The sequence below is a fragment of the Sphaeramia orbicularis genome, chromosome 2 (assembly GCF_902148855.1).
Source record: "Sphaeramia orbicularis chromosome 2, fSphaOr1.1, whole genome shotgun sequence".
In the NCBI taxonomy this organism is placed as follows: Eukaryota; Metazoa; Chordata; class Actinopteri; order Kurtiformes; family Apogonidae; genus Sphaeramia; species Sphaeramia orbicularis.
The window spans coordinates 14,538,474-14,560,935 of NC_043958.1; the positions used below are offsets into that span (position 1 = coordinate 14,538,474).

General features: G+C 36.3%; 1 protein-coding gene across 8 annotated transcripts in view; it reads right to left on the bottom strand.

Annotated features, from left to right (window-relative positions):
* tns1a (tensin 1a) overlaps positions 1–22,462 on the bottom strand; it is a 130,015-nt gene that overhangs the window by 23,940 nt on the left and 83,613 nt on the right. For all 8 annotated transcript variants that reach the window (XM_030156120.1, XM_030156173.1, XM_030156139.1 and 5 more), the window contains 6 exons: positions 19,452–19,564; positions 19,312–19,372; positions 19,135–19,210; positions 18,901–19,030; positions 17,982–18,047; positions 17,438–17,563 (listed from right to left, as the gene is read on the bottom strand). In XM_030156120.1, the coding sequence (XP_030011980.1) occupies positions 17,438–17,563; positions 17,982–18,047; positions 18,901–19,030; positions 19,135–19,210; positions 19,312–19,372; positions 19,452–19,564 (572 nt within the window). The remainder of the gene's footprint in view (positions 1–17,437; positions 17,564–17,981; positions 18,048–18,900; positions 19,031–19,134; positions 19,211–19,311; positions 19,373–19,451; positions 19,565–22,462) is intronic.

A 22,462-nucleotide genomic window follows, 5' to 3' on the forward strand; every position in this document is an offset into this window, starting at 1 on the left:
GTGTGCACCCCCTGCCTGGTGATGTCATCGGGGGGATCCCTTCAGTCTGCGTCAATCCAACTCCCCTCACTCAGAGTATTTACACAACTAAGGATGAACGAAATCGCTGCAAGACATATGCGCTTAATAACACTTTTATTACTTTTTAAACCGCACAAATTAGATAATCTACAGTATTTAAAGACTTTCCCAGAGACTGTGGTTTCTATTTTCATTATATTTTCACTCTCTCCATTTTTCTGACCTTTAGCGGAACAGGCGATGCCCTTGTTCATGTTCATAAAAACTGAATTGTTCACTGCTCAGTGGCAAAAAACAGTCAAGTTTCCCAGGGCGACACTTTTTCCAGCAGCTGGTAAGTAACCCAGCTCTGGGGTTAAATCAGGGCAGGAGGCACTTCATCTGACATGGCTCAAGTAAATGCAAAAAGAAGTGGCTTTTGAGCATTGGCGCCACCATTATAAAAGTATTACCAAGAGTTGATGAAGTTGACTAAAATGTTTCCAGAGTTACAAACACCACAAGTTGAAGTCATCACCCAAAACTCAGATTTAAATGCTATAAACAGACAGTAATATTAGCATTTGGGTTCATTTGAGCTGCCTTTTCACCATTTTAGTGACAAAAACTCAGCAACATGTGTATTAAAGATAAATAGCACAATTATGATGTTTATGGGCGAGCATAATCTAAGTCTGTGAAAGGATGATATACAAAATCAACTGAAAACAGTCCCGTTTTCGAGGCAAATTCTCTCCTGATATCATGACATAAACAGACAAACAATGACACATTACTATTCCCAGGGGGGCTGCCAGGGGTTTGGGGCCCCGTGAAAAAATATCACTTCAATACCACTTCAATACAAAATAACTAAATATACTAAATATAACACTGTGCAGACATGGATCAATATTTTATTTACAATAGGTTTCATGATTTTGTAATGAGAAAGGTGCAAGCCTTCTTTTACATTTTAATCATATTTTTTTAAATGATAACAAATATATATATATATATATATATATATATATATACATATATATATATATATATATATATATATATATATATATATATATATATATATATATATATATATATTTTACATTGGATCACAAACAAAAATAAAACAGAAATTTACTTTTTGAATGGAAGTATACTGAATCGTGTTGGCGATATTTTATTCTTTTTTTGCCTAAAACAAAACTAATTAAAAGAACTAATGTGCTTATTGATGCCTTACGTGGCAAACACTGTTTAATGGTTATAGGTTAATAATTTTCATTTAAAAAATTGATAAACATTCAACTGTCAGCTGTCAGTTGTAGGCCCTTGGAATCACTTTTATCCCCTTATAGTACCTTTGACCATACCTCTACTTCTTCTGTTAAACATTTATTTAACTCTTAAACACATCTACAATTAATGAAATTCTGTTTTACCCATTAATCATGAATTACATGGAACGTGGCTCATAGTAAATGCAGAGAAAACAAGAAATGCAGCCTTTTTTTGTTTTTTAATTTCTTGTTTATATGATCTCATGTCAATCGACCATAAAGTGGTGCAATCAACAAGTCATTTAAGAATCTATCAACAATAGATTAGCCTGAACATACTGGCCAACAGTTCACTGAGCTGGAAATATGGGCATAGTAACAAAAATATTTTAAATTCACCATGAAAGACCCAAAAGCTCAATCCACTGACCACAGAGGAGCAAGTCCTTCAAAACAGAAATGATCAAAACCAAAGAATTCAATCAGAAATAACTAAAGAGACTGATATAGGTATATTGTTGAGTATATGAGTTTGTTTCCATATCAGTAACAAACAGAGACACTAAAACACCACTAAAAAAAAAAAAAAAAAAAAAAAAAAAGCAAAACAGTACACCTTCAGCAATTTCTCGTTTCCAGTAACTTGTGCAACACTGGCTGTGTTTTGAGCCTCACCTCCTCAAGTGTCTTCATCTTATTTTCTGTCAAGTGAGAGGAAGAGGCCTAAGACTTCAACGTCATCAACTCAACTTAGAAAGGAACAGGAAGTACCAAACAATGCTGAGCATGATAGGAACCCGCTGAACAAGCGTCACAAGGTTGTGACCTTTAGATTTACCCCACACTCAGGGCACGAGTAAACGGGGCAGCAAACATCACTACAACTTCCGATAGACACACACACACTTGGTTAAACCCTTCAGTTCAAAGTCCAAGGGTGCTACAAATGACAATGTTAACAGAGCAGAACTCATCATTGAAGTAAATGTGTAATGTACAATGTGTAACATGTGCGTATGTCCTGAAAAAAGCTACTAATTTGGTCATTTCTGCCTAATGGAGGTTGGAATTCAACAGTCTCTAAAATCCTGGATGTTGCAGCATCCTCTAACACATTAACAATCATCATGCAATTATGGTATAATGACATAATGGTGTGATGGTTGTTAACTATTGCCCATAAGGCTTCAATTAGACCAACACACTGCAGTAATTACAAATTGCTAAATTTGTGTAAACCATGCAAAACCGCACTTTGTCGTAGATTGATTTTTAGTGTAAAAGCAAATGAAAACTGAAACCACAGGCCTCTTAATTACAGCAAAAGAGGAAATTGTTCTATTTTCTATTTTGACTTCACATACAACATTCCAGACATATCTTGTTCTTGTTTGTGTTGCCTGCTACAGTATAAGCATCAGATCGAGAAGAATGGAAGACGTATAGCCTTGGCGTTAAATCCAGTGATCAAGTGAGGCAGCAGTTCGCGATCTGATACAATAAATAGCTTTGTTCTGGTGTCAATAAATAGCTGCAGCAAATCTGAAATTAGACGGGTTGACTCACCAAGGTCTGTCTCACACAAATAGCCAACAACTTGTTTCCGACTGTGGTAAATGACTGTAACGTGCCATTCTCACTGATTCACGAGACACATTTAGCATTTACTTTTTCTATGTGCTGTAAAATCCACATTCAAGTTACAAATATACATAAATAAACAGGATTTTTGTTACAGTAATTGGCATGCATGTGCAAAATATGTGACATTTTAATGAAAACTGCTCTTTATTTACTGTAAATTCTATCAAAGTTGTTTAATAGGGATGGATGGTCATTTCTTTCAAGCTTAAAATCTGACTTATTGTCATGTGTGAAGGTTTAAGAAACCAAAGGGTTGAGGTTTTGAACTATATTTTATGGTTGAAAAACAATGACACTTACCAAGCACCAGCATTTGGCAATTTTAGACAATTAGAAGGTAGAATACTCATAACAAAATAAACACTGATACAATTTGTGTTATACCTGTAAAAAATTTCTTTAAAAAATCCAAAGACAAAAGAAGAAAATTATCATGATATTAAAGTATATCACCATAAATACCTTTATTGTTGTATATATTATATTAACTCCAGCTTTATCGTCCTGTTTTAACATCCATCACATCATTGGAAGCCCATTTAAGGATTAGAGTTAAACTGTTGAATGAGTTTATTCTAATTTGGTATAGACCTATTTTGTTATTTGTTCTGGCTTGAAGTCTACGGACAGGACTGAGTATTTAAAAAGTTATTATGTTAAGCTATTTGATGATGAGAATGGGGGTGGGATTAAATAAATTTTTCTTCTTCCCACTCCTTTTCAAGTGTGATGAATGATTTTGGAATTTTGAATTTGCATGTATTCTGTAAATGCCCGAAATAAACAAATGAAATGAAAATGAAAATGAAATGAAAGGGATCCATGTTGGAACCTTGGTAGTATTTTAGCTACATGCTAACCACTATGAAATGAAGACTGATATATGCATTTTGACTTTAAACATCTTCTGTTACAACCCTAAACTTAAGTGCAAGTCTAATAGAGGTACACCAAGGGGTTGGAGTCCTTGAAAAGGGTTAAGAAAACTCAACCAAAATTTCGCCATCATTTTTGGCATTAATCTGTGTTTCTTATTCGAGCCTTTCTATTCTCTATATTCTTCTACATGACAGGTGTTGTGCTTGCTTGTGAAAGTGCCAGAGGCATTGCTTATATTCTACTCTACACAAACGCACACACACACACACACACACACACACACACACACAGCACCTGGCTTCTGGTTGTATTCTCTTAAGTGTTCGCTTTGGTGTCTCATTGCCACATTGCAGCCGTGGAGCCCATTAAAAAGCCATTTAAACACCTGTGGCCAATGGTTTATTATAAATAGACAACACGCTACGGTGCAACCACTGTTATTGCTGTACAAGCTAGACCAGCTGGGATGTGGATTACATACAAGACACTGTTACAACATTTGATATTAACAGAGTGATTTGGTCGCCTCATTTGTTAGCACACCCGTACACAAATGAATGTACTCAATCATTTCGGTGTTGGATGTCACCTCTCAATGTAACTTGTACACTAATAATACAGTGCTTTACTCCTTTAAATGCGTTTAATTGAAAGGAAAATGTGGGAAGAAAGACAAAAAAAATAAAATGGTACCAATGGTGAAAAATTTGTACTTTTGTCGCAGAAGGATCAGAATTATTTAATCAGCCAGATTAAACAGGTTTTTTGGACTGATTATATATATGTGTAGGTCTCATTTGTTTCAGTTGATCACAGTTCTACTTCAGTTAACAGATTAAGTTGTTGTTTGTAGCTTAGGAACGAATGGATTTCAGACAATTTGCAGGTTTAAATGTCAGATTTACTTGTCTTTAAAGGGGGTCCTAAGGGCTCTACTCTTGTACCACTTTTAAACTACACAACATATAACGCTGGTCTACAAATAAAAAGCCTCCAGCATAACGGTAGTGAAACTTTACCAAGTTCAAGTCGCTAATGAATAAAAATGAAGTCAAAAATGTTAATTGGCTGTGGTTTCCAAGATACAGTCTTTGGTCAAAATGTGAAATTGTGAGAATTAATGAGAGAATTGGTTTTAATCAAAAGGAGTGTTTGTCTCAGAGCTATGAGACTGGCTTCAACACACTGTCTACACATTGTAATACATTCACTTTTCAGGTTCCTTATACTGGAATTTTGATAAATATATTGTATAAATGCACATAAATCAATATATATTTGTAATGACACTTTATCATATGGATTGAAAACATCAGTAAACCAGTACTTTTGTCATTTGTTCCCCAATTCATCTTACTACAGTATGTAAAATTGAGCATATTCAATCTCTGAGGCAAACCATTTCTAAAAAAAAAAAGCACACTAGTGTAATATGTACTATAATACAGTAATTATTTATTTGTAATGCTTTATCAAAATTATATTTCTTTTCATTCTTGAGACCATTGACCGCTGGTTTCCATCAATCCTAGAAGGACCTATACATGACACTAATAACTATTTTCCAAGCCATATGGGTGGATTTTTCCCTCGATTCACAAAGTTTACAAGGCAATTGGAAACTTCAGGGCAGGACTGACACATTTAGGAGACACAATGACCTTATAAAATGGGCCAAACCCATATTTACATAACACACACCTTTAAATATAGAGGCACACCTCATATTTACATTTATAACCCTTATGGTGGATCTGCTATGACTCAGAAAAGTGATCTCCAATGACTTTTATTAGATATATCATGTTGTGTGGTTATAAATGCACAGGCAAACTAATGCTTAAAAGGTATTTTTCAAAGTGGTAGGTCTGTGTCTAACAAATAAATGTGGTACATGAGAGCAGTAAAATGGAAATAAGGAATAATAAAACTGAGGGAGGACCAGACAGACCACGCAACAAAACCCAAAGGCAAGTACCCAAACAGAGCTAAAATTAAACCTCCAGGAGTAAGCTGAGAGGTGAACCCTGAAACAGTAGTCAGGAAAAAATAGGTACCTTTATTTAAAAAATACCACTTGATATATTTTTATTCTATAATTAGAATATAGATATACTTTAACCAAGCAGTAAAAAGAAGAAAATGTAACTAATATTAACCAGAACATTGTATTTTATAGAATTTTTCATTTTTGGATGAGAAAGTCTTGGCATATTATTTACATACTAACATATGCAATTGTATGTAATTTTCTTGTCTTTAATGTCTTTCAATTGTATTTCATTCCAATACCCCAATGATGCCAGTAGACGAGTTGTCATAAATGCAAAGTGATGATTTGTTTCATACATCTCAGCACAATGCATGATCTTTTGTCAATACAATGTTTGTTTCAGGAAAATGTTCTAAATAGATGAAAATACACCATATGTTTACCTATAACAAGGACATTAAAGAGCATTTTACAAAAAAGTTACAATGATTAACATGAGTTAATTGCAGTATTAAGGCTAACTAATAGATGATGTGTCTAAAATTAATACGTAACTGAAGTTGAAGGATGGAAAATAAAGTGGATAATCATTAACAGCTTTAACAGTTTACTTACTAATCTGTTGTTCTTAATAAATATTACAAAAAGACATTTGTTAACTGTTAAATAATGCTTATTAGTGGTTAGTTATTGCTTATTACAATATTAATGAATGTCAACACAAGTTTTATGTAGATGAATATGTGAATGTAATTATAATTAAACAATAGGTAACTATAACTCTTAGGTTATGCTTATTAGTGCGCTGATTAATGTTAATAATAACATTAGTTTAAGTTGTTTGTCCATTCAACTGTCAGTTAATAGTAATTATAATGTAGCCTTAGCGTAAAGTGTTACCGCTATTCTTTGTTTGTATGTAGCTCATAACTAACGCTTCTTCATATGACACAAAATTTGAGTTCCCCTTACACATACATACATATCACACAGACATGTCGGGGTGTGAATCTACATGCACAAGCATTTATGGGCACATGTAATGATGTCAGTGAGCCATCGGGTATCTCACAGCAGGATGCGACTTTCACCTTCACAGCTTTCGTATCACTGTGACGACGGTGAGTCTGCATGCCAGAGAGGGGTGTTTGGGTTTGACTGAAGATCTGACAAGTGACTGTCTGGACTTACAGACCTGTTTGTACATGCGCTTGTTATTCGTCTAAATCCTGAAATGTTGAATCATAAATTTGCCTTTGGCGCCGATCCTCTTGAACTCCAGGTTCATTTAACGCAGCAAAGTGTGAAAGAGAAACACTGACACCAATATACTGTAACAGATGATGTGACAGTCCCTGCAAAAAAAGTGTCATGGTTGGTGTATCAGTGACTGGCACAAGGAAAACTGTCGCGGTTTTATATTTGCCATGTCTGCCGCTCAACCCATCTATCACTCGGTATCCAGCTGTCACAGTTTGAGGTAACGTGACGTGACTGTATCAGTGTCTGTCTCCAGGATTACTTTCAGGGTGATGTCATCCATCCGCCTGTCTGTCATGTGAGTGACTGTCATAAAAAGCTATCTGTCTGACGATCTGTGCATCTGACATTCACGGCTGATTCAAGTTGTCTCTTGGTAACAGAAGATGAACCTGCAGATTGGTGGACGTCCTGGCTAAGTGGAGTTACAACGACGTCATGGGAGAACGGCAAAAAGTGTGCGAGATGTAACTAACTTACATGTGACACCTATCAGTTCACTGTTCCTCATACTAACTTTAAACAGGGATGCACTGATATAAGTGTCCAGCATTAGTATGAGCTCAGTATTGTTCTAAATGACTGACCTATTGGCAAAGCTATCATTTCTATTATGTTATAATAAAGGTTGTGCTATAAATCTATATGACTTTAAGCTCATTTCATTGTGTGATGAGGACATGAAGGACTTTACAAGAATACAGATGCTCCCAGCAAAAGTGAAAATAGATTTAAAAAACCAAAATAAACAGAAAATGAGTATTGGCAATAGCTACCGACCAAACTGTTATTTTAAACATCAGTATTAACCCATCATTTCAGTGCATTCTGAAGTAAAACACCATGATATAATAATTACCGACAACTGCTTTAAAATCTCCTATTAAAAAAAGTGAAGTTAAAATCACCTTACAACAAACTCCATGTCCACCTGTGATTGAGCATGGATTTCGACTGTTTAATCACTGCCACTGAGGAGGTTGGGCTTTTGATACTTATAATGTGTTGGTCTGCTTGTCTATTAGCAGCAATACGCAAAAACTAGCCACTCATGTGGTGAAAGGGTAGGAGGGCCAGCGCAATTTTGGATGTTCAAGGGACAGAGCCAGGATTTATTTATGTATTTGGTTTCTTTAACAGTGCAATGTCGTGTCTTAGCAGAAGTATCCTATCTATTTTAACTCTCAGAGGTCTTGATTTTTACATACTTTCTTAATTTCACCTTTTTACGATACTTAAAAATAACACAGTACCCAACTGTTTTATATCAAAATGTTCAGGACAATCTCAGCTTTATGTATACTGAGGCCTACTTTGTCTTAAGCACTGTATAAAGAGATAATCCTACCCAAATGCCAAAAAATTTGAAGCCTGATTTATGAAAATTTTCAAAGCATAAAAGTTGTATTTCATTCTATTTTCAGCAAATGTCTCAAATGTGACATGAATGAGGCTGAACAAAGACTTCACAATATGATATTTAACATTGTTACATATCAAGCTTCATTCGATGTGTACATGTGTACAAATGAGAAAGGAAATTTGAAAAGATCATGTGATCATAGACCATTAAGGGAAAAAGGAAATATTTCATATTAACAGAGGCTGAGCCTGTTTTTTGTGTATTTTCTGTGTTCGAACTAGCCTGTAATGCAGTTGTCTCATGATGTTGTCTTAAACATAGTCTGACGGGTCTGGTTTCTGTGCATCTGTCCATCAATCTGTCTTTCAGTCATGAGGATCAGTAGCCGTCATAAAAGTGCATCTGCTGGTTGTCTACCTGGATGCTGGCCTATCATATCTGTCTGCGAGACGTCTTTGAGGACCGTATTTCGCCTTTAGAAGCCTCTTAGTTACATTCCAAACCAGGTAATGTCGGACACGGTAACTTATTTTATTTGAGTCCTGGTGTGGAGAGGCGTTAAAATAGACTGATTTAACTAAAATAAGTGATACAATACTGCAGACAAAAACAAAGGGTAGTAGAAAAACAGAGAAAGACACATGGAAGCCATATGGAGACATCTAGTCAGACAGTAGGAGAAAGCAGGCATTAAGAGATGAGGACTGGCTCTGCAGGGTTTCCAGAGCTGGGATTTGAACCTGCTGCTACAGCTCACAGCGCTGTCAGCACCAGGTCTAACTAGAAGCATTATGTGATCACGCAAGACCCACAGGGCGCTGTTCAAATACCTGACTACTCCACACTCGGACTGCGCTGTTGAAAAAGGCGAATTCTGGGAGGTGAGTTTTATTTGTGAGTCTGTTCAGAAGTCTGCAGTCTGCAAATACCAACCCACACCGACATGAGAACGAATCACATCCGCTTTAATCACCATGCAAAAAAAGTAAAACAAAGCCTCCACATGCATTCCCATCCGAGCCTTCTGGAGCTCGCATGATGTTACCAACCAAGGTCCTTAATAGTTTTGGTGTACCCAAATTGCAGCTCGCTCATAAAATGTTCCACACACAAATTGCTCGCTCCATGAGTCATTTTATGCCATATAGGTGCCAAACACACAGGATACAACAATGTTGGCATGGAAACGCAATAAACAGACAAACAGACTTCTGCCTCTCGACTGAATGAACAAAAAATTGTGTTCGTTCTATTGAGGCTTTTAAAAGGGAAAACCTACACAGACTAAATATTACGCACAAACACTATTTTTGATACCGCTTTACTGATAGTTACTTATCACTATTTACGGCAACATTCCTCTTTTTTTGACTAAATTTAGAAGTAGAGTTAAGGTTTTAATAGTGATACTCACCAGCAAGTGCTGTTGGGCTGCTCTTCCCTTTGTGTTCTCACTTTATTCCTTGTTCTTTCCTAATTCTTCTTCTACCTCATTCAGAATTGACCAAACCTTCAGCCAGTGTCTCTAGTCTCACTGGCTCTGTGTCCCTTCTACCTCTGTCTCTGAGTCTGTCACTATCCAGCTATTCCAGACATGTTTGAGCGCTCAGCCCCAGCCAAATATGGGAGGAGGGCAATACACAAGAAGGACTGGCTGCTCTGTCACTGGGCCTGCTGCCCTACTGTACAGCACACACACACACACACACACACACACACACACACACACACACACACACAAACACACACACACACGCACACACACACACTCATCCTCCTGTGGCAACACACTACTTCGAGCTGGAGTTCGTTTTCAGCTGCATTTACTTGGACAACCTTAAATTCAGCAAAAAATATTACTCATTTAACCCTTTCATGCATGATATTACTGCAGTGGACAGCTATTCAGTCTTCAATTAAAGCCACATTATTTGCAGTAATGACTCCGACTGCATTTTATAATATTTCTTATATTTCTTCGGCTCATTTTACTGTAAATGCTACACAGACACTTGACTTCCCCCTCTGTGGAATCAATAAAGTCTTATCTTATGTTGATATATTGTTAAATGAATCCAAAACATGTGGCTGCAAAGAAATTGTCTAATCATCTACAGTTTAGAGAATAGTTTGTTCAGTTTAATTCAGTCATTTTGTTTCATGACATTCATGATATTCACCACCACTGAAATGATGTGTTTTCTTAAATCTGTGATGTATTCTAATTATGGAAAAGGTGTTATTGATGTGTTCATGGCCGAAAAAATGGTAAACAACTGATACGTGGAATCAACAATGAATAGATTTGCATTATGCTAAAGAAATAAGATATTACCGAAATTTGACTGTACATGTTTATGTCACACCCCCCCCCCCCACACACACACACACACACACAAACTAATTTATTAAAAATATATGCATAAAAGAATTATTGGCTAAATATAAAATACTTGAAGGTACACTGTGTAAAATATATGAAGAAGTTTACATGTAGTGAATTTGTCAGATTGTGTGTGTGTGTACATACATATATATATATATATATATATATATATATATATATATATATATATATATATATATATATATATAAAGAAGCCACTATAATGTTTCTCATTGGTTCATGGATGCATTTTAGCCATTTGGCTGTTGTCATCTTAGTTTTTCAGAGCCAGACATGACTACATTTGAGGAGAGGTGAAGTTTGGAGCGAGGGTAGGTGGTTTCAAAGATAAGAAGCAACTACAGACAAGTAATTCCAACCTGGCCTATTTCACTGTTGATGAAAATTTTAACGATAATTCGTAGTTAAACAACTTGTTTCACTTTCAGCCACTTGAACCCATTCCCTGACAACACCAAATGTTATTATGCCTCATCTGCTATAAATTACAAATCTACTTGAAAAATTTGTAGAAAAGTGTACGATAATTATCTAGTCTACAGAGAAACCTCCAAAAATTGGTAAAATTGCATAAAGCTTCGTATATTCTGATAAACATGTTGGAAGATATTATAATTTGCAAACACTGTGAGAGTATCACATTTTCTGTCATAGAGCTATCTCACTTTCATGTTTTAAGACATCCTAAAAATTAAAAATAATGTGTGGAAATAAATATTTTATTAGGCTTTAAGTCCATGGTAGCGGTAGGTGCTCAGTGGCACAGGCGGTGGCCTTCTGACTGGTTTGACCTCTGGGTCATCAGCTGCTAGACTCCAGGGCTATTAGTGGAGCAAAGGCAAGCCGACAAACACAAGGTGCACCATGCGCACACACACGCATACCACGTAAAAAAACAGCAAAAGACGAATGTGAAGAAATTTATAGGCACACACAAATGTTTATGTGTGTCACTGTACAGCAAAAAATAGTATACAATAGCACTCAGCAGCTGAATAAGCATCTTCACATGCATTGTTCGCCGTCTACTCCACTCAACATCTACTTCAATCCCACACTCGTCACAAACACGTTCAGTTAAAGGACCTCTCCTCACGTTTCCCATGGGAGTGTGCATCAGTGTGAAATACACCCAACTCTAAGCTCACTAATCCTGCAGATCCTTTTAAGACAGCCATCTTTCACTGGGCCCTTTCAGCTGGATTTCCAAGGTCGCTGGACTCGGTTAAAAATGGCGTCAGAAAGAGTTAGGTGAACCCCGGACGCATTCAGACATCAACGCCTGAGGATGAAACGTTCACTTAACACCTGGTCAAATAAACAAGTCTGGATTCTCCAAGTGACACCTGATGAGTGATGAGTGTCCACTGTGCCGAATAAAAATAGGCCATTCAGTCATGTAGCTTATCAGTGTTACTCATGCAATGTTAATGTATGTGTTTGTGTGTGGTCAGTTGATTACATTTTTACATCATGAGAATGTATTATCCATGGTACTGGAAATAAAACAAACTATTATCTGCTTACATTAGACAAACAGACTACAATTATATCAGAATTTACCCACTTATCAGAGCCCCAGAATCCTGTTTCTTAATATGTCTAATATGTCCTGTGTGGTATTTTCTCCTTCCATTGAAAAAAGAAAAACCTGTCCACACCACTTTCATTTTATAAAATATCTCCAGCCACCCTACAACACAAAAATGGCTACAAACTGGTACAAATGTCTGGACAAACCATAGCTTCTGGTGGACTTGAAACTGTGTACACTGTGGATAATAAATGTGTGGATCTACTGCAGGTTCAACTTGTATTTAATGTTTCAGGTGTAAAACAACATTAGAAATATGTACATTGGATTACTACTGCTCATAATCTTTCTTTTCTATTGAATGTGTTATAAAGTTTAATATGTCCATGCTTTTCTGTCTCTGGATTTTTGAAAAAAAAAAAAAACAAATAAAAAAAAATCTGTTTAAATCCCTAAGAAAATGGGACAGAAACAGAAACAACCAGAAATGTATTAGCCTCACTGTACCTTGTTTGATGGAGAATGCGTTTTTAAATATGTACGTACACTGTGAGTAACAGATTGTGACTGGAAGACGTTGTGTCTCTTATGCTTCAATAAAAACAAAAAAAAAAAGGGGAAAAAAAAAAGAAATGTGCACATTGGAGTGTAACACCAGTGTTTTCTAATCTATTCACTCTACCTGTCAACACAGATACACATAAACAAATCCTTTCATAAAGCATTCCAGAAAATGACTTTTTTTCAGCCTAAAACATGTTGACAAGAGGCTAAGATGTAGATAAAAAGAAATGATCCACCTAAGTGTAGATGGGACTTTTGGTGGGAAAATACACAAAGCACGGCTAACTTAATAATATCTTACCTAAAAAGTGTTGAGACTCATTTTCAGTGGCATCCAATAATTGTTAGCTGTTGACCTAAATAAAACAGTGTTTATAAAAACTGCCACATGAGTTAAATGTGTAAAAGTACTTTTAGCTGCTACAGACCAAGCAGGTGCATTTCCATGCAATTCCACAACAACTCTCTCATTTTAAGTTTATTTTTTGTGTTTTAGTAGCAATCAAGCTCAATACTACCACTCAGTAAGATGTGTTTCTGCCACTCAGAGTGTCACTGCATTATACTGTGATGTCATGTTCACACCCTCTGGGCCATTTTTCCATACTGGTAGTAATTTAAAAGGAAATGCTGAGTGTTGCATCCTTCAAAACTGAAAAAAAAAAAAAGAAAAAGTCCATTTTCAGTCCAATCCCCATAAAAATAGACACCGCGCTCTCTCTCCTGCTTCTCTGCAACATTTGGATTCTCACATCTAAGTGTAGAAAGCAAAGGCTGCAATTACAGAAATGAATAAACTGGCCGAGAGCTTTTCTGCTGAGTGCTGAAAACACTGCTGCCCATTCAATTAGGATCAAACTTGCAATCCTGGCGATTCCCACTGACCTTCTTGCAACACAGCAATTACCACAACGATTCTCTGGGGAAGTTCATAAAAATGAAATGGGTCTTTGCAAAGCCGTAAAAAAAAAGGTCTCATATATAAAGTGGATGTAGCAGCAGGATGGCAGCCAAGCTCTGACTCAACTGAGAGAGAACACATCCCATGTTTGTGTGGTTTCTTTAAAATACGACAGTGATTAGGAATCTAATAATCACTGACAGGGACAAAAGGAGTCATTGGACTTCTTCGGTAAGTGATTCTTTGAAGGTAAACGGTACATCAAATAAATAAAAAAAAAAAAAAGTAGATGCACTCACACATGCACAGATAAAATTGTAAAATATCAATTAGAAAGTTATAGGAAGGACTGTTAAAGAATGGATTGCTTTTACAAAACTGCCAAAAAAACCCAATTTTACATTTTTTGGGGCCTGTGAACAGTACATATTAATAGAAATGTAAAATATCTGCTCAAATTTTAGATATCTGCTTAAATTTCACTAAGGTTTGAGACCCAAAAAAGGTTCTGGACCTTCAATTATAGAGCTGCACAATACATGGTTTGAGCATTGTCAACACCATGTACGCATGCACAATAGTCACATCGCAGGTCCTGCAATGTCAGAGGCAAATGAACTCAATGTGTCCTCATCTAATTTCAACCTGGCTACCTGACACACACTGCGCACAGTGATCCACCAATCACAATCGTTCTTAATCAGTTTGCTGAAGCAGACCATGCCCCTGTACGTGGAGTGAGTCGCTGGTAACAACATTGAAAAATGAGCAACGAACAAGAGAAAATCACCAAAAACAAAGACTTGGTGCCAATAAGGAAAGCAACATCAGTCATCTGGAATTATTTTGGCTACAAGAAGGATGATATTGAAACATGTGTTCTGAGTCGGTACTGCCTTGCATCTGTTGCCACAACGAGAGGTTACACAACTTATTTGTTTGACCATTTATATCGTCACCACACAGCTGTTATATCCTCCTGAGTATTTTTTTTGTATCACAAAATATATCGCAGGGTTAAAAAAAAAATCACAATGTCAGTTTTTTCCAATATTGTGCAGCCCTATTCTATTACTGGGTCAATTATTGTCAGTGTAAAATATAATGCTATGATATGTGATTTTTTTTATATGCCGTTCATCTCAAACACTGATTTAGCTTTTTTCCAGGACCTCCATCTGAAAGCGTGATGAAACATTCCTTAGATGGTGCTAGTCCTCAAAAATCTAGAAATTAAGATAATTCATGCAAGTTTGGTTACTGGTAAGATCCAAATATTTCACTCTTGGGTCTCAAGGTGAAAAAGTGTATAGACTACACAGCAGAGCAGAGCAGTGCTTGACTATGTTGAGAACGAAAAGTCATCCCTACACATAGACAAAAGAATGGGTGTTCCTCAGGGTTCTTACCTGGGCCTGTTGTATTTCCGCCTACTTTGAATTGAATTGAATATGAAAATACAGAAATAAATAGTTTTTATGTGTTTTCAATTAGAAAGTGGGGCTCACATTACAGCTTGATAACTTACAGAATGAGGAAACAAGCTAAATTTGATAGACAGGTAAAGAATATCTGACAAACAAAGGAAAGGCCAAACCTGTAGGTTTCAAATTAATCACTCACAACATACACATTCCGAAAACCCATTTACACTCTGTAATTTGTCATAATTTGTAACTGCATGGGCTCAATCATCACCAAGTTCAATCAGAAATCTCTAAAGTTAGCCTTCAAATGTGTCAAAGTTTTAGCTCCAGAGTCACTTTCCATGTCTATCCAAAAAAAGCAGCAGAGTAACTGGGAGTGAATGGATACATCGTAAATCTAAATTTGGACAATCCACCTCCTCTGCAGAGGCCTGTCAACTCACACATTACCAACTGAAATAAAACTAATTACAGATAGAAAAAACTTTTACAGCAAAGCTTAAGGTCTGGTTAAAACCAAATCAGAGTCATTTTAATCTAAGTATAGTGTGTATTTAGTTGTATGCATTTTATTGGACTGTTATGTCTGTAATGTACAGTGTTTTTATGAATGGGAACTGTATATTTTGATCTTGTATGTAACTTCATGTGTAAAAACTAGGGACAGGTGACAGAACAAACTCAGCATCAGATTTCATGCTTGTTTTGAACTATGTTAACTGCATCGTCCCAAATGAATCAATAAACAGATTCAACAGCGAGGGTTGTATTCTAATGCAGACTGATCAAAGTTCAACTTCCTGAACTTCTGGCTCAGATGCAAAACCAAGACTTGATGGAGGTGGGTTTGGGCACTTGTGGGACATGGGGTTTCATGTTACAGCCTCCCCAGGGAGGGGGCAGCCAGTAGCAAGGCGACTGACGCCCACCTATTTCTGCAGCAGCTATTTAAAGGACTAATTGACAGGCTGGGGGAGAGGGGTGAGGGGTGGGGGTGCATGGGCGGGAGGAAATGTTGGTGCAGTGTTTTCTCTGTAGAATGCACGAGAGCCAGACGTCCTGGTCTGTAGTCGTGCAAGGAATTCAACTGATGAATTATGACTTTGAATATTAACCTGCGTAGCAAATGCTGAAAGTGAAAGCTGAGATTTGCACAAATGGTTTATCTCCATCTGATCTTTATCTATGCTAATAGGTGAGCAGGAACATTCCATTTTATTACATCAATAAAGTTATTTGATCAAATTGGCTGAAGTCTAATGCTCAAAAGACCTTGGAGGCACAAAACAAAAAAAAAAATCAGATATTTTTTCAGATTTTAAAAAAAAAAAAATTATGGCTTTAATTTCAGAAAACCTAAGAGATTTGTTTTTGCAAAGGTATGACTTCATAATGTCATTTTTTTTTTTATTTTATCACTTAATTTTATGAGAATTTGAGCTTTTCAAAAATTTTGAGACTTTTCTTATGAATTTTTGACTTTACAGTATCAGAAAATATTAAGTTTTTTTTCCCATAAATTCATGGCTTTACCCCCAGAAAATGTCTGAGTTTTTCTTTGGCATCACTTCAGAAAAAAATATTCAAGCTTTTTCTTGCAAATGCACAACTTTATTTGATTTGAAAATGCGCATTTTCTTCTCAATTTTTTTTTTGTAATATTATGGCTTGATAGACTCAGAAAATACCTTCTTTTACAGTGCATTTGTGAGAATTTTTTTGTGAATTGAACAATTTATGTCCAGTTTTTAACACTACAATGTCACAAACGCATAACAAAAAATTGAAAAGCATAAGAAGTAAATTAAAAACAACACTAAGGATTTGAACATCTGGTCAAGTTAAGTTATAGTATGTAACACAAATCAGCAAAATGTTTCCCACCTAATGTAAAATATAATGAAATACAAACTATAGAGTAAATATAAAAATATATAGTTTTCTTGCACATGTTCCATCTTTCAAACACAGTCTCTGAGAACTACCATGTGAAAATCAAACCACGTTCCCAAATTACCCACAGCAGGATTTACAGTAAACCATGGGACAGCAAGTGAGTGTATTAGTAACTGTGGACGAGTGTGGACAACCATCCATCAAACTGCTCCATGTGTATGTGTGTGTGTGTGTGTGTGTGTGTGTGTGTGTGTGTGTGTGTGTGTGTGTGTGTGTGTGGACGTACCATGCTCGCCATCCACAGTGTCCTCACAGCGATTGTTAAAGCTCTCATATGAGTCCCAGCGGATCAGAGGGTCCTGGGTGTTGTAGTCCACGGAAACGCTCGGCCCATTCTCAAGGTGGCCCAGGCCTGAGGAACACAGTGCATTATGGGTAACTGAGTACTTATAGAGAGTGAAAAGACAGGGGTGCAAGGCAAAGGTTTAACCACAGTTCAACATTTCAAAAAACCTTTATGAAGAACAAAAAGCATACTTTAACTTTTACAGTGAATTGGAGAAATTATTTGGTTTCAAAAAGAAAAACGAGGACCTGTTGTCGCCACAATCTGATCCATAAAGGATTCAAAATATGTGTGTTATCAGATTGATGCCTCTATAAATGACTGGTTTACTTATTGGAAATATACTACAAAAGGTGTTCTGGAAAACGTACCAAAAATGGTCAGGAATATTCATTTATCTACAAATTATATATACGGCCTACAGTGAATTGCCTTGTGATGATTTGTCATGAAGAGGGAAAAAAGCTGTAATTTTGTGGATTACCTTTAATTTTTTCTGGTCCATAGGAGAAAACAAACTCCACTTTGCCGTACTCTGGGAATCTGTCATCTGCAAACACAAGTTATTATTATTATTATGTAAAACAATGGAAAGTGTGTGAATCACATTAAGTTAGAGTTAGCTTGCATTAGACAATTTATAATTTTACCATAAATAGAAACCTGTAACTCTGTGTTGATCAAATGTTCCTTAATCTTTAATACCTCTGAGTGGTGTGCATTAAAATAACTGGTATTTTACTCGTTTGCTTCTGTTTACTTTCGTCATAAGTGAGGAGATGATGAGCTGCCCTCACCACCAGAGGACCCTGTTTCCTACAGTATAAAGTTCTGTAAAAATCTTCCAGCAACATATTTTATGCTGAAAACAATCTAACATTACAGTTTTTTTTCCAGTCACTTTCCAAATTCAGTAGTATATGTGAACTAAACTTTACATAGTTTGCATTGCTTTCATATAAAATGCATGGACTAGTTTCTATACCTTCCATTAACACTTAAATTTCAGTATAAAATAGCTACAATTAGAACGCTGTAGATATTAATGTGCCACATTTTGCCACAGAAATAAAGCTATACACGTGTTTGAAGTCTCATTAGTCATATCTGGGCATATATAACATCAGCATTATGACATTGCAGCAACTTTGTGATATTTTAAAGCATTTTGTGTAAATTTCATGCATACAGTACATGTCATTGAGGGAAGTGACTGGAAATCGACCTGTGCTGTTATTTAGGCATGTGTATGTGTTGACTCAATTATGTGTGTATAAAGCATACTAAAACAGCGGATATGGTATGTTAAGATGTTTGTATTGTTTTGTACTTTATAGGCCAATAAAATACTAATTATTTGTGTTTTCTCTCTGGACAAAAAGGCACATGGAGATAGAAGTTACCTTTAAAAGTCTCATCCAGCTCACTCTTCCCAAAAACCACGCCCAGGTCGTGGATGGCGCAAGTGTGGAACTGCACCCTGAACACCTGGTCTCTGGTGGGGTTCCTGTACCTCTTGTGGTAGCACTTCAACTGTTGGGAAAGAGACAGTCAGAGTGTGAATAATCAGTAAAATCAAAAGTACAAGTTTTAGCTCAATCTTGCAAGAGCGATGAGGAAAATAGACTCAATCTTACCAGGATGTCTCCCTTTAAAAGCAGGCCGGGTTCGATGGTTATGCAGATGCTAGTGTTGCTGTCTCCTTGCACATTACTGTTGTAAAAAACGACAAGAATATTTAATTAGAATTCCTGTTTCCTCGAGGAGACCCCACATGTAAATAGGACACCAAACTGGAATCAAAGGTTCCGTACTATATTCCTGATGTATAGACTGGCTGCATTGCCTGGTAGATCTTCAGGAAGGGACGGCAGCCTGTGAACGAAACAAAAATTAACCCTTTCACCATGAAAGAGTATATGTTTTTGAGTTTTTCTTTGGCTTGGATGCTCACCTCCTTTGGACTCAAAGTTTGGTATGCCGTGCATGATGACATGATGGAGAAACAGAGGCTTGTTGTTGATCTTTATGTGTCCGGAGAGCAAGCCGTTGAAGTATCGTACATACCTGCAGAAAAAAAGGACATTAATCCACAGCGTACTCTACTGATTACACACTATACACCCCCATCATTACAAGCATTAAGCATTTTTCTCCATCTAATGCTAACAGGCAGCTCCTTAGCACAGTAATTTAATTTCACATCTTATAACATGCAGTGCTTGAAAGTAACACTTGACAAAACTATAGCACTTAGAGTTTATAGAACAATCTTTACAAATAAAAATACTGACAGTTCTGACCTTTAGTGCAGCTATTAGCAACACAAATTGCACAGAAAACAAAGATGATTTGTGGTTTTACTGTGGCTGTTTTCTGCCTATAAATAGAGCTAAGCTAACAGAGCTATAATGTAAACTATCAGCTGATGCAGCAGGTGAATGTTATCAGTGTTATTTGTTATTTGAATGCCAAGCTATTTTATTTTGAAGAAGAAAACTTGATGATACCATGATACAGATGTGTGTAAACAATGAGGTTTCTACTTTATTCAGTGAGTGATACAGTCTGTGGATACGTCGGTGCATTTTGGTTCATGATTTCCTCTGTTGTTGAAAGTTTGGAACATCAATACTACATATAACCTCTTTAATAACATTTTTTGTTAATACTCATGTACTTTTACTTAAGAACGGTGTTTCATTCAGGATCTTTACTTAAAGGGTATAAATACACCTATAAAGGAATCACTTTAGCAAATGGGACGCCTTTACTTTTGTTACCACTGTACTTTTCCTTAAGTGAAAACTCAGCCAGAGCCAAACCCCTCTGTGACTATAAAAGAGCCAGGAAATGTCAAAGTGAATTGGTGTGTACAGAGGCCAGTTGGGGGTCTGTTGAGTTAGTGTGGTCTGGTTGTTAATGATGATAATGATGATGGTACCAAACGTGACCTTGACCATGGGGTTGCCACATGCAGACACCTCCCCTGCCCTGCTGTCAGTGGCCAGATGGTTTAGCTGCTCGCAAATTCAATTAGACCGAGCTGGGCTACGTGTGTATGCGTGTGTGTGAGTGTGTGTGCATGTATGTGTGTGTGTGTGTGTGTGTGTGTGTGTGTGAGTGAGCAACCTCGCAGGTGGAACCATGTTCTGCCTTTTATCAAGAAAATGTTCTGTGTTTAAGGTGCTGGGTGGAGCCTTTGAAACATCAATATACAGTACAAATGGCCTTTCATTACATCAGACACACAGGATGAATGGTGTGTCTATTACAGGGTAGTGGAACCAACAAACTGAAGCCCACCTACTCATTTCACTTACTCATTGACTTATGCACCTTGTTTTTAATTTTTTACCTTGTATATATCCTCTATATTTTGCATATATTTCTTTCATCTGTGGTATAGATTTGGCCTTTTGTATATTTTCAGCATTTTTTGGTATATTTTTATATATTTGTAGTATTTTTCAGTATAATTTCATGTGATAGTTTTTATATTGTCTCTCTAGAATATGCTGCTAAACAGAGCAGAACTGCTAAACTGATTTTCAATGTTCTTGTAACAGTGACAATAAAAATCTATTCTATTCTATTTTTTGAGGGTCAAAGCACAACAATGTCTCAAACAGTGCAACAATATTCCATAAAAAATACTTGTTTGTAACTGAATAGAGTTTAAGTCAATCACAGTTGAAACAGTTGTTTTTTCTGCTATGCTAATGTGTCTTCTAGAGCCCAGTTCAGACCAAAGATGTACAATGATATAAATGTGTTTTAGAGCATCGCAGGTAAAGGTTACAGTGGTGTGAACTGACCTGTGTGAGCCAAACTGGCTGCTGAGACTAGTTCTAGAACATCACACTATATACAGAGTTCCTACAGGTTTCTACAAGTTAAATTTAAGACTTTTTAAGACCTTTTTAAGACAACTTACAACAAAATGTGATTTAATTTAAAATTTCGCTGCCATATTGGCAAAAATTTGTGACTCCTGGAATTTAGGAAAATATATTTATTTACTCCACTGCCTTGATTCCCACTGTTCTGAGTCATTTCTCACTGGCGGGTGGAAAGTTAGTGGTTCCTAATTTCAGTATAAATTGTCGGGTTTGAACTAAGTCGACTAACGTTACTTTCTTTGCAGCTTGGACATTTCCCAGACACATTTAAACACAATACAGCAAACAAGTTTATGGCAGCCTATCATATCAAATTTAATACCTTTTAAAGCCTTTTTTAAGGTATTAAAGGCAGATTTGTAAATTCAAGACTTTTAAGACTTTTTAAGACCCTGTTGGAACCCTGTATATAGTTTGTGTTTTTCTCTGTATTTAAGGGTTGTAGTTTATCTGTCCTGACTGAATGCAGTGTTATTATGGGCTGTTTTGCCAGTAAATCCCTGCAAATGTTAGGTTGTTTATTCTTTTTTTTTTTTCCTTTTACAGTGTTGTCCTTTTCAGAATGTTGTAAATGCTGTTGTGTTTTCCTAAATTTTAAAGATTAAAAGGTCATAGGTCAAAGGTTAAGGCACTTTATTGTTGTAGGGAAAATGGGTCTCTTTTTATACATCACCATACACAGAGTACTGAGCACTAGCATTAGCATTTAGCATATTTAGAGCAGTGAGTTGCCATTGAAGGAGCTTTGTGAGCAAATCAATGATGAAGGCACCAATAGGAGAATTAACCAATATGTACCTGTTTTTATAGTGGATTTATTGTGTAGAACTTGGAGGAAATGTGGTGATGTTTTCAAAACTGCTGCTGTCTTTTATAAAATGTTAGATTTTATTAAACTATAGTCACAGAAAAAATGATTAGACCACCCTTGTTTTCTTCAATTTCTTGTTCATTTTAATGCCTGGTACAACTAAAGATACATTTGTTTGGACAAATATAATAATAACAAAACTAGCTCATAAGAGTTTAATTTACGATCTGATATCTATCCATTTTCCATGTT